Genomic DNA, 14,146 nt, shown 5'->3' with positions numbered 1-14,146 from the left:
CCCCCTAAAAAACCCTCTCTGGAAGCTTCCATTCATATTCCCACTGTATCTCCAAATAACTCAGTTCCCTACATCTAGCCCCAAATCATTTTTGCCTGTGTGCCTACTAGACATCTCCACTGAAGGCCAAAAATGTGTTTTACACACTGCCCAAGACCTTATATCCAAAACCATGTTCATCTTCCCCTCCAAACTTTGTTGCTTCCCCTAAGAATTATTTCTCCACTCATTTGTACAAATAAGAAACTTTGAAACTATCCTTGTCGACCCCACCTCACCCCCAATAAATTAAGAATAGTCCAATCTCTTTCACATGGCAAGAAGAGCCTCATATCATGGTTTCTACTCGCCTGCCAGCTTCATCTTTTTCCTCAACTCCTTAAATATTTTACACCTAATTCTCAATTTATGAACACACCACACACTTTTCCTTTCTTTGGCTAAATTCTCTTCCTTACCTTGCTTAACTGCAAGCATCTCAAGCAATTTCCTCCTGAAAATGTGTTCAACACTAACAATAACAGAGATCAAAGAAACCAGTTTGGTATTAGGCACAAAATCCTTGTATTACTGTTCATAGTCTAATAGGACAAATAAGACTAACAAATGATTGTTAAGTTGTTGGATAAAAACCAAGATGGTATCACTGGATGGTGCTTTGACAGCAGAAGATGTGCACACGGTTGTTGAGTGTTTGCTGTGTCTATTTTGCTTGGACTGAGTCTTGTAGATTAGTAGTAATTTGTCAGATGGACAAGTTAGGACAGAGGAAGGCATAAGATACCAGGGTACATTCCAGTAATTGAAAATGGGATGCAGCCTACAGAGGAAATGAGTGTTAAACAGAGGCTGGCAGAGGGATCATTTTGAAAACCATGTAAAGGAAAGATAACCAGCAATCATACGGAAGATACATGAGAAAGACCAAGTCAGAAGCCAGGAGACAATCAGGAGCCTATTGCTGTATGCTAAGCAAAAAAACGATAGTCTAAAGACAATGGCATTGAGACAAGAAGTCAGGGTATAGAAGATTACTATTTTCCAAGATACAAAGTAAGGTGCATTTAATCTTCAAAACAAGCCTAAGAGGTAAATGTTTCTATTTTCACACAAAAGGCAATTCAAGCTCTGAAGATTACTTGCTCATGAGGCAGTTAACTAGTGCAGGAAGAGATTCAAACTTCAGAGATTTGCTCCTGAGTAGCATAATGAGCCAGTTTCTCCAAACACATGTCCAAGTATAAACCAAGAAACAATGTTTTCACAAATAATCCTGGAGCAGTAACTCCTACGTAACTGAATTTCCTCCTCCCATAGAGAAGCATAGCAAGTATAGAGGAAGGAGAAATAATCTAGCAGTTTTAAGTTTGTATATTGTAAGACTTTAATATTACCCAAGTTGTGTACAATTTCAGTAACATATCCAAATTCTGGTTATCTCTTTTATCTTACAAAATTATCTGATTTAGTCACATTTTTCAATTAATGATTTTACATAATCCATAAAGTTTAAAAGTGATCTTAATAACCTATAAAATATCCAGTATGTCCACATATCCCTATGGTGCTGGGCATATAAAAAAACTTATCTAAAAATAAACAAATTTAAATTTAAAAGCATGCTTAAAATGATATCAAGATTGCTCTTTAGGCAATATGGGCATAACCAGGGAATGGCCAGTATTTTTAAACTTATCTACCTACCAAACATGCTACATTTACATCATAAAGCACAGGTAACTTGTGTTTAGAAAATTTTGCAGAATGCATTACTACACCTCTAATAATGAAGAATTAAAGGCTAAATGAATTCAATATGCCTGTTAAATTTCTTCAGTGGTTCACTTAATTTTCTAGTACAAATTACTTGTCTTAAAAAATTATTTAAAATTAGAAATGACCAATTACAAAAAATAATTACCTTCATAAGAATTAACCTACTGAACTCATCTATATAAATATCAATATAAGCCATATATGTAAGCCCAAAATGTCATTTTTTGAAATTTTACAAGAGAGAATATAACTAACTTAATCAGCCCTGGCACTTTACTGTTATTACAGTATTAAATATTTTAGAGATTAAAAGAAACATGGGAAGACTCTGTCTTTATTTATGACAGCCATAAATAAAAGACTGTAGCCAAATGTACATTAACAACCATTCCTGCAAACACTGCAAAAACTTGGTCCTCAAATATTAGGACAAGGATGGCAGAGTTTTCAACTCACTTATTAACTACTAATGAATTGCTAAGTGCTTGTCTCTAATACTACATTGAGACTGGCAACAACTTGAGGTTTAATGACAAAGAGGGCCAAAATGGATTATAAAGACTTATCACCGACATAAAGTATGGTATCCTGTCCTTAGCCATCTGCTGATGAACTTTGTACTGCAATACTTCACTTTTGCTTCTGTTGGACAGGGTATTTCACTGGTGCTTCTCAATCAGAGGTGTACCCCAATGTAAAATATAACAAGGTATGCAAACAAAATACTCATTTTTATATGTGACAAAACAAGCAATAAACAATATTGGTTTTCTAGAAAGTACTATGTAATTGATAGCTTTGGTTGAAATGAGGGGTACCTTTGTCTCAAACGTTTATTCATCTAGAAAATTCAGTTATTTATAAATGTTATACACATATATAAATATACTATTTTAGGAGAAAACAGCATTTCATCTTGATATTTTAAATAAGGTCAGTTAAGCATGTTTATTTGTAATAGTAAAACTTCCCATAAGTGAAACACATTACAGTTACCTATAAACATTTTCACTATTTACAATTTGAATTATTATGGAATGTCTGTATATTGCAACCAACTGAGTTATAGAAAAGTCACATAAACAATATAAACCTGATGCCCAATCCTTTACAAATATGAAATCATTTTTATGGGTTTTTAAACTGTTAAGTATAAATAGGATGAGGTCAGTGATACTTAAGATGAGGCACTTTAACAATTACCCAAAAAGGTTAAGTATACAAAAATGTAAAACAAAATCCTTATCTCTAATTTCAGGCGTGATTAATCTGAGATGGTCTATATTAGGAGTGATATAAACTTTTATTTTTTGCCTTTTTGCCTCCACTTGACCCAAGGCAACAAAACTGTAAAATACATAAACTACAGACATCACCACACCACCAGGTACTGTACTCTCATACAAATAAACTGAACATTAACTAGTAACACTTGGGCTTCAGAAAGTGACCACTTCAACATTAAAACTTCCACATAATTTTTCATAATCATATATAAACGTTAGCCTCCCAAGGGCAAACAGCATCTCTACCATACTTTTAGACAAGACTGTCTTCAAATGCATTAGCTGAATCACACTTTATGTCTTGGTATTCTTAACATTAAATTTTAAAAATACTTACTTAAAAATTAAATTTATCACTATTTTCCAGATTACAATTTTAAGATTAAAAAAATAACAAATAACAGATGCTATATTTAACCAACCTTTTGTTAAAGATCTTTTAAACACAAAGTTTTGGCCAACTCATTTCCAACCTTAAATCATGTTGTCTATATACCTATGTTGCATGTTTTAGTAGTTCGGATAATTACTGGTTTACAAAGAATTCCTATTGTTTCAAATACTGTACTGTATTTTTCCCAGCTGTCTGAATTTAACATTCCTTTATTACTACAGAAAATGAGTATCAAAATTTAAAGTTTATACCCAAATATCTTTTAAAGAAAACAGGAGACAATACTCATTTGAACATGGTTAGCTATTCCAAGTCCATTCTCAAAACTGAGTGCTCTATGTGCATGTGTATACCTGTACTCCTTGATTCCCTACAACAGTTTTGATGCTCTAAAAAGAGAAATTAGGCTTCAGTCAATATGCTACCAAACATTTAAATCTCTTCTAAAATCAGAAGCTGGCTAATTTTAAAATAAAAGGAAAGAAGAAATACTTATATAGACTGACAAAATTTAAGCTTGGCAAAAGTAGTGACTTTTATTTACAATTGCATGTATCAAGATTACAACAGAAAGACTAGTGATACCATCTCAACAAAAGCAATGATTTATTGGTAATGGCAATGAATGAAACATTGACAGTCTCTGGAGAGAATCAAGCAATTATCCAGGAGCTGCAAATCTGATTGCAATAGGTCTTCCAGTATCTTTTGTACCTTAGTGGCTTTCTCCTTTTTTGCCCACTACCTAGAAAAACAAAAATAAAAAATTCAAATTTGTAACTTACTGATTTAGAAATATGTGGGTATTTTTCAAAAATACTGATGTGGTAGGTATTTTTGCACCTGGTATTAATTTTTATTCTTGAATTTCTGTGCATGCAGTGTACTTTCACTGTGGAAGCAAACTGTGACACCCCTTCCCCAGGCCACAAGGAATTAAAAATGAAAAACATGCAGGCTATTTTTGGTTTCCCACCCTGTTTTAAGAAAAAGTAATATAATTTACTCAAACAAGGTTGACAGTTTAGAGAAGTTAATAAAAAAAGATGATGCTATATGAGTAAAACACATTTGGCATACTATTTTTAGGCAATTAGAAATCAAATGTCGATCACAAAATAATCTAAAATTAAAAGAGTAGCTAAATTCATGTCTTCATGCCCAAGATGACAGGTTTCTAGACTTTTCCTTCAATATGAGACATGCAATGAAAACAGATTAAAAATGACTACTTTTTCCCAGTTTCAAAAATCAAACACACACACACACATCTTGGTTGCTACAAAATACTATAACAAAACAAAGAATAAACTTTGTGTCTGTCAATGATTAGAAAACTCTTCTATTGTGGGTTTTAAAACATGTCCTGATTGGTATAAATTTAGCATCATAAAAATGTAAAGAAAAAACTTGCCTACCAACCATTCTAGAAAACAAATTCTCTGTGGTAGAGTTCTAGGTTCTAATAGTAATTTACCTCAAATGTAGAGTTTATCATTAATTAATATATTCTCACAGACGATATGCCTTTAAAGAAACCCACTTGCCAGATATTACATGTTATGTTTGTATAGAAAAAGACCTTATTACATTTATATATGTAATTTTCATATTTTAAATTGAGTCTGTTCCAAGTCATAGTATATATACAAAGCAAAACTCATAAAGGTCATCAATACATGTCTGATCTAAAACAAAATAGCTGGGTCAATGTCTTTCAAGAGAAGATTTTAAAATTCTTTCCACTGAATTCCCAATCACATAATGCTGTTAATGTAGTCAGTCTAAAAAAAAAGCAGTCTTATTATTTTAAGGAATTTTCTCTGATTGAAAAAAAAAAGGTTAGAAAAGCTCAACAAGCCAGAAATATGATTAAAAAGATAGTGTCATAAACGAATGTAGATAAGAGTAAGAAAACTAGGATTAAAGAGACACTAACACTAGAAGGAAGGGGAGATGATACTATCTGTATCATAAATGAATTTAAGCTGATAAACACTGAAAGCATTATTGATCATTGTATTATTTGGGAAATGCAAACACTGAGCTATTAGATTAAGCAAAAGAAAACAAAAACAACTAATATTAAAAATTAAAAATTCAGGTGATGTGATACAGTTGAGGACGCAAATCTGCATACTGTTTCACAGGTTGATAACTCTCAACTTGCCAATATGTATTCTCTGTAAAAAAGAAAAAATTCAGCATTCCAATATGGATTTTTACCCCAAATATAAAGCTCTTTTATTATTCTTAAGTCTATATTAAACCTCAAACAAAAGTCTAGGTACATCAAAATTAGGTGTCAAAGACATTTATTCAGTAAAGAATCCACTGGTCTTCTATGTTAATATTTTAGCCCCACCTATCATTCAGTCCATAAGTCCTTCTACTGGCCTTGAGCTCACTTAGGTGGGCATAAACAGAGGATCATTATCACAATCAACCAACAAAAAGACTTTGGGGCCAATGTTCCAATGAGAAAAGAAAAGCTATTATTCTCAACTAAAGCGTTGATATACTAGCTCAAGTATAACAGAATTTATATTTAAGTGGTTCTTTAAAAATAAAGCTTAAAAAATTTAAAATAGATTAAAACATTATCCAACTAATTTAATCTAAAAACATTTATAACTTTAGTTTTATTTCAATATTACTTCTCAAAATGAAGAACAAAATTAAAAATGAAACAGTAGAAAGCAAAAACAAAAAGTTCAGTGAGCAACACAGTATGGTAATTAAATTAAAGCTCCTAGTTGCAAGCCCAAAACAAAAAGGCCAATTCAGAAACATGGCTAGGATGAGATTTGAAGGAAGAGATGGTTGAGGAAATCTAGGTAACAAGAAGGCTGATCCAGATGACAGAAGCTGTAGAAATCTTGCAGCAGCAATGGAGAGAATATGGGAAGGGTGAGAGCGGGTAGGTGCTAGATGAGCAGAGAAGCAAGGAGGGGAGTAGAGTGAGACAAGGTCAATCTGTATATTACTTCATTTTTAAAAAATCTTCTGGTTTTAGTTCATTTGAGTTGGATTAAAAAAGCTGAAAAATAAACAGATAGAAATGTTACAAATATAGCTGATATGGTGAATGGCCAGTTTAGAAAATTCTATTTTTATTACAGTGATAAAAATCTGCTCAGCTTTTCACATGCGCCTCAATTCTGAAGAAGCAGAAGCCTCTACAATTTTCTCGTTTTTATACACTTATATTTTAATATTAAAATAAAGCAATCTGTGTAAAGAGCTTATTTTAGCAAAGAAAACATCTACTTCCAATTAAAATGGAAAGCTTTTCATGCTGCAACACAAAAGACACATTTACAACAAATAGCCAAAGTATATATCATATTTTGTGTATGATGCCTTTAAAAGCCTAAAGCAGACAAGTGGAAGATGTACTCTAGTCTATATATCTTAAATGTATAACCTCATAAAGTTGTGATAGCATGCAAGGTAGTCTAAGATTTCTATCCACATCCGAGATTCATCAGCATTACCTTAGCTTCTGTCATCTTAGTGACATAAGGGGAACATCAGTGACATTTCTCTGAAAACTAAAATTATCTACAAATAACTCACATACATAAAAATGTAAACTGAAAATGCTAAATACTTCTTTATCATTCATTAAACCATTTTGTGTAGTTTTTTCACTACAAAGAGGATATCAAAACTTTCTTCCCTGTGCCTATAAAATACATGCCAAATCTATTTTAAATTTTAATTATAATGCATAATCTCTTTTAATTTCAGACTGACTGAAAAGTAAAGGGAAAGAAGAGTCATACTTGACTTGTCCTTGAATGACTCCTGCACCTTCCTATTTTCATGTCCAATTCTCTACTTTTTCACTCTTAAATGCCCATTACTATCTTCTCCACCCAAATTCTATTTCTGAACTTTATTTCAAATCCTTCTTTCTTCATAAAGTATTTTCACACTTTCTCAGTGATTGTTTGGAAGAAAAATACATCAGGAGACTAAAAACATCTGAGAATATTTTATGGAGGAAGAGACCCTTGAATAAAATTTTGATTAATTTTCCATATGTCTGAATTATCCTACAAGAAGATAATCTCTGTGTAGACAGGAATCATGATTGAACTAGCATAGTACTACAGGGTCAAAAAGTACTAAACTGCGTATTATTTCCTTCACTGAAACCCAAACTCATTTATAATTTTTAATAAGCATCTCCATACAAGGACCAAATAGACCGATTTCAATTAAACTTTAAACTCTCTAATTTTTTACTTCATTGAAGTTGTGGCTTCATATAATATAAAAACAATGAAATACTAGCTTACTTTTGAGGAATAACCCTACAAGACAATGAATGACTATATGCAGAACAAATCTCATCCAGAAACTATTACAAGGAAATGTAATATAATATTAAGAATTAAGAAAAACCACTCTACATTCATCAGATTTTAAAAGGAAAGAGCTAAGAAGTGCAGAATATCTATGAAGGAGAAACCTAAGAGTATTCAAATTACTCTCATACCAGTTATCAAAATGTGGCCCACCCAGCCTGGGGTCCCTGATACTCTTTTAGAAAGTCTGTGAGGTCAAAACTACTTTCAGAATAAGGCTAAACAGTTATTTGCATTTTTAATTCTCATTCTCACAAGGGTACAGAAGAGGTTTCCAAGGGTTACAAAAGACTGAATGCAGAAGCAGACATGAGAATAAGAAAACTCTATTAGGAGGGTAGACAGTGAAGAAATCAAAAATAAATTACAAAATGCTCCTTCTTATTATTAAATTTGGTTTTCTTTTGGAAAAATATATTCATTTGAATTAAAATATAATATTTAATTAATATGATGAGTTTATTAGTTAGAAATAAATATTTTTTAAGTTCCCAGTTTTAACTTTTAGAGAGAATTTTTTTTTTTTTAATATTTATTTTTTAGTTCTCGGCGGACACAACATCTTTGTTGGTATGTGGTGCTGAGGATCGAACCCGGGCCGCACGCATGCCAGGCGAGCGCGCTACCGCTGAGCCACATCTCCAGCCCCCCAGTTTTAACTTTTAACAGATAAAAATACTGCCTATATAAACAAAAGTTCTTGGGTCTTTGATCATATTTCATGGCTTAAAGGGAAATCTGAAACCAAAAAGTTTGAGAACTGCTACTCTACAACTTTATAACAACTTTAGTTTTATTCTACAGTAATTTAAACAATATCAAAAAGGTTAAATTGACCAATGACTGTTACAAACACAAATACTCTCAAGCAAAAGAAATCCAATCCCTGTGCTAACTAATGACAGCCCTCAAAAGGGAAGTTTGGCAGTCAAAAAAGAGAAAAGACTAGGCTAGAAGTGATATGAGGAAGTATATAAAACAAAAAGGCAGAGTTAGATACTTAGATAAACAATGATTAATGCAAATCAGAAAAACTTTAATTAATGGCAAGCTGGCAAGAAGACAGAACGGTAACTATTTATAGGAGAAAAAAATGGAAGCCAAATACATGAGCAGAGGTGAAAAAGAGGAAACTAGATCCAAATTAATGGTAGGAAAAATAATGCTTACTGTAATAGGCTGCAGAAAAGAACAAAGCTAATGAAAAACTATGCAAGTCACAGTTAAAGCAAGTCCAATAGCATTTAACTCAAATAGGCAAAGCAGCAAAACAGGAAGCCCAAACGTCTTTGTTGCTCATACATTTCCCCAGGAAAACATTTCTCTTATAGTAAAAATGTAGATGTTTAATCTCTGCTGCTTCTGATCTGGTATTATACATATATTATAAATCCACACATGACAGATCTATGTACATAATTGTATAATTGTCCCGATAGCTTCCAAAAGTTAATAAGTTATAAGAAAGAAAGAGAGTAGTTAAAAAAAAAAAAGACCAGTTATGATATCTACTGCAGAGGTTTTCAGTTTTGTAAAAACAATGATTTTATTATAAGACCATGCAATATTACATAATTCAATTACTTCTTCTGTACCTGAATTAAAATCAGATAAGCAGATACCCCCCACAAAACATTACAGCTCCAATTCCCCAACACACCTCATTCTTTAGGAATGCACAGCCCTAGGACAACTCTTTTTCTCATGTCCTAGTGTGGCTGCCAGATAACAGCCGCAAGTAACACTGTGACACTTAACATCTTCTGTGCTGCTACAATCCTTTTAGATGGATATTTCAAAATGTGATTAAACTGTTCTACTTTAACCTTATGAAATTCCAGGAAATACGATTTTGGGTCTTTATGGTCAAAAAAGTATGACTACTGATAAATATGAAATTATTCCTATAAAACTATATTCTTCTAATTACATTTAAACAAACTTACTCGTTTGAAGTCATTCATATTTGTTGCCTGGACTGGAGTACCAATAAAAGTAAAATACGAAATTCTTGTTGTTTCTTCTTCACCCTGATTAGACTGAACAAATATCTGCCAAAAATTAACAAAAAAATTATCACACTTATAATTATAATCTTTTTTTGATAAAAATGCTTTAGGTTTAATAGGTTTCCTTATATTATTAATAAAAGTACCCTCCATTCTTTTTAAAGATTAATCTAAATTACATAACATTTAAACGAATACTCCTAAAGGTCTGTTAATTCCATTGTTTGCTCTGCTATTCTCACCTTCTCCAGGGGTATCATGGCAAGACACCCACATACACAATTTCATGGTAATTTAGTGTGATGGTATGGAGTAGTCATAATTAAATTCTTTACAGAGAATGTTGAAAGAGTATGAGATTCATGATTATAATAGGATAGACTGCTGTTGATTATTTTATTAAAATCATGGTTTGTCACTGAGGAAAATTCTGCAGTTATATTCTTTGTGATATTCATGCATCCATTCTATTCCTAGAATATTAAAAGAAAAAATAGTATTGGAAATCAGCTCCTAAAACTATACTATGCCCTCCATACTTTTAAGCTTCACATTTTGCATTTTAAAACTCTGCTCAGCATGTTTTTGTTTCTGTAGTACTGAAGATTAAACTCAGGGTCCTCACACATTCCAGGTAAACACTCTGTCACTATACTACATTCCCAGCCCTACTTGCCCCATCTTTAAAACACAATACTCTGGATACTGTCTACTTGAAAATACTGCCTTTCTTGATCTGGATGACATATTTCTTTCATTCCATGATAGTACTCATTTGCTGGATTTTACTGTTGTTTTTATAGGCAAACATAGATTGATTTCAAACTGAGTTTACCATCAATTTAAAGACTATTAGCAGTACACAGCTTATTTACACATAATGTATTTGGTCTTTGAATATAGCACAATTATTTCTTGCTTTTAAAATTCATCTGCTTTTCTTTGATTAGACTCCAATCAAAACTATTACTTTGATTCCAGTTTCATCAAAAAAAAAGTGGTAGGCATGTCTTTTGTGTCTTCATTTAAGTCATTAAAATTTTGATTAAGAGAGTACATAAAAAGTCTTGAACCTATTACAAGATAACTATCTTCAGTGACTCCCAATGACCGATTACTCCAGAATCTCTGAGTCAAAGGACTTTTTCCAATAAACAAATACCTCCTCCCCCCTGCTATTGCTCTGCTTGATCATGTCTTCACATTATGACTTTGTAAACTGTAAAACTTTTTAAAAACATGCTTAAAAAAATTCATACTTGGGGCTGGGGATGTGGCTCAAGCGGTAGTGCGCTCACCTGGCATGCGCAGGGCGCTGGGTTCGATCCTCAGCACCCCATAAAAATAAAATAAAGATGTAAGATGTGTGTCCACCGAAAACTAAAATATTAAAAATTCTCTCTTTCTCTCTTTAAAAAAAAAAATCAGGGCTGGGGATGTGGCTCAAGCGGTAGCGCGCTCGCCTGGCATGCGTGCGACCTGGGTTCGATCCTCAGCACCACATACCAACAAAGATGTTGTGTCTGCCGAGAACTAAAAAATAAATATTAAAATCTCTCTCTCTCTCTCTCTCTCTCTCTCACTCTCACTCTCACTCTCACTCTCTCTTAAAAAAAAAATCATACTAGAGCATTCTTCTTAAAAAGTGAACCCAAGGTGCTAGTCCTTTTAATTTTGAGACAGTGTCTTGCTAAATTGTTAAAGATCTTGTACTTGCCATCCTTCTGCCTCAGCCTCCAGAGTTGCCAGGATTACAGGCCTGTGCTACTATGCCACTACAGTCTAACTTTTGCAGAGTTTGGTTTAAGTATCGGCAAGTGAGCCAATGAAATTTGAGAAAAGGATGAAGAGGGGGATTGTCTAGTCATTTCTTGCTGCTATAACAAAACACTGGGTAATTTATAAAGAACACATGCTTAATGCTCACAGTTACAGAGGCAGGAAAATCCAAAATCAAGATACTAACAGCTTTGGTGTCTAGTGAGGACCTAGTCTATACCTCCAAGTTGACACCTTGTTATTGCATCTCACAGAGGGAAGGAACAAGTGTTCCCACAAAGTAGAAGATACAGAAAAGCAAAAAACTATAAGCATTCTTCCAATGAACCAGAACAGAATTAATCCATTAAATCTAGGCATACCAGACTAATAAATTTGTCAGAAATTTATCATAAATGGTATGCCTAGTTCTCAATGACCTTGTGCTGGTTTCTTTCTTTTTCTACTATCCTTCTGCTTTCTTTTCTAACCTCCTCTCCTCTGAAAGATGGGGAGGGACTGGTGAAAGTGAATGTGGTGGGTTTTAATAATAAATTCTCAAAAGCAATTAACAACTGCTAAAAAGCATCTGAACTTTTGTAACAGGCATGCATGTTCTTTAAAATCAACATTTAGAATATATCACTTAAAATTATCTCGGGTACTATATAATATTCAGCTATACCTTAGGTCATTTTATAAAATGTAAGATAATGTTTTCAAAACGATATTTTTAGACAGAGAGTGGTGCACACCTGTAATTCCAGCAACTTGAGAGGTTGAGGCAGGAGGATTGATTGCAAGTTTGAGGTCAGCCTGGGCAGCTTAGCAAGACTGTGTCTCAAAATTAAAAATATAAAGGATATGGCTCAGTGGTAAAGTATCCTGTGTTCAATTCCCAGTACCCCCACTCAAAAAAACCCAAAAAAGTTATTTTTACTGATACCATGACCACCACACTATTAAAATTCTGTATTCTAGAAAAGTAAATAGGATTCTAGAATTATATTATAACTCATTACCAGGTTAAGAAAGATAAAGCACAAATTTAAGTATAAATGTTGTAGAATAAACTTTTTAACAGAAGTTGATATATATGTGCACACATAACTAAACTAACAAACCCACAAATATTTAAAACTCAACCTGTCCTTCCTCTTTAGGTTACATAGTTACATTAAAAAGAAGAAACTTTATTAACCCATTTTTACTCATTTCAAATTGCTGGACAAACACTACTTTAAAGGATCATTTAAATCATCTAGCATTGTTACCACAAACCCATTAAATATATCTCAATGAAATACTACTTACAGTTACACTGTTAACATTCTGAAACTTAACATAACGAAGTGGAACAATGCCATCTTCTTTGATATCATCCTCTGTCAGTTCCAGAGCTTGAGTTGGTTCACTTCTTTCTGCCTCTTCAAAATCCATAGATCGGGGTAGGTTGATAAAAATTTTTACATATTTAGGACCCTGACCTATAAAATGGTAGAATAAAGTGAAATGCTAAAAACTATGAACATACTATACTTTCTTTTATCAGTATACTCACAATATACATAGACACACACACACACAAACGGGCACATGCATCTATGCACATACCCACATATACATTTATTAGAACTCCACCATCACGAGTTATATAAGTCTGAGTATTTTGACAATCCCTCCCTCCCTAATACATATTTACTGGTACCTTTTTGGCACAGCTAGCACTACTACAGTAAATATTAGGGATATAAGATTAAAATACACACATGAATGTGCATATATGTGTACACATACAAATCAGTGTCCTTAACTACAAAAGACATGCTATGATAAAAGTAATAGCACTAATGAGGAGGTATAAGGAAGGTAGCAATGGATTCTGACAGTATATGCAGGTTAACAAATCTTCATAAAAGAAACAGCATTTGAGGTAGGTCTTGAGTTACCAACAAGTGATACATTTTGTCATTTAGGAGTAAAGTATTATCAAGTGACACCATTTAGCCAAAAGGGAATGAATCATAAAAACTGTCAAATTCCACCTTAAGGACTAGATTTGGAATATGCTCATAGTAAGATCACAAGTGGGTCTTAACCTTTTTAACTTCAGGGTACAACTTAAGGTCCATATTTTGTGACCAACTAAGGAATATTAAGATACATTTCTACAATATATACTTATATAAATATTCATAATAAAAGTATAATTTTACAAATGACAAATTATTAACATTTGAAAATTTAGAATAATACATGATAAGGAAATGCTACCTAATAAATGGGGGCCTTGGCTATTTCTCCCAATCAAGTAAACAAATCAACCAACCAACCTTAGATCCCCATTTCCCTAGGTTTTCCCCTCCCCAACTCAAAAAAAAAAAAAAAAAAATCAGTAATAGAAAAAAAAAAGGAAAGAGTGGGCAAGGAAAATGCTTTATTTTACAAAAGTGAAACAGCAAGTCTATACAACTACGTCAACGTACACAGACACTACTGACAGGGCACAAATAGGAAGATCTGAAGCCAAATTTCAGGAAGAGTTTA

At 32.9% G+C, this 14,146-nt stretch overlaps 1 protein-coding gene across 4 annotated transcripts in view; it reads right to left on the bottom strand.

Annotated features, from left to right (window-relative positions):
- Positions 1-2,014: 2,014 nt before the first annotated feature.
- Positions 2,015-14,146, bottom strand: part of Txnl1 (thioredoxin like 1) — a 34,524-nt gene continuing 22,392 nt past the window's right edge. Inside the window, exons 6-9 of one of the 4 annotated variants that reach the window (XR_003301183.2) lie at positions 12,914-13,086; positions 9,779-9,883; positions 4,300-5,639; positions 2,015-4,201 (exon numbers count right to left, since the gene is read on the bottom strand). Coding sequence is in view for 3 of the 4 variants with exons in the window: in XM_026393166.2 (XP_026248951.1) it covers positions 5,601-5,639; positions 9,779-9,883; positions 12,914-13,086 (317 nt within the window). In the remaining variant the exon portion in view is untranslated. Of the gene's footprint in view, positions 4,202-4,299; positions 6,497-9,778; positions 9,884-12,913; positions 13,087-14,146 lie in introns of those variants that run through there. The other 3 variants (XM_026393166.2, XM_026393167.2, XM_026393168.2) reach the window with 3 other exon arrangements.

Source organism: Urocitellus parryii, chromosome 13 (assembly GCF_045843805.1).
Source record: "Urocitellus parryii isolate mUroPar1 chromosome 13, mUroPar1.hap1, whole genome shotgun sequence".
Classification (NCBI taxonomy): domain Eukaryota; kingdom Metazoa; phylum Chordata; class Mammalia; order Rodentia; family Sciuridae; genus Urocitellus; species Urocitellus parryii.
Note: the sequence above shows the minus strand (reverse complement) of the source record. Positions and strands in the feature narration are given on the sequence as shown.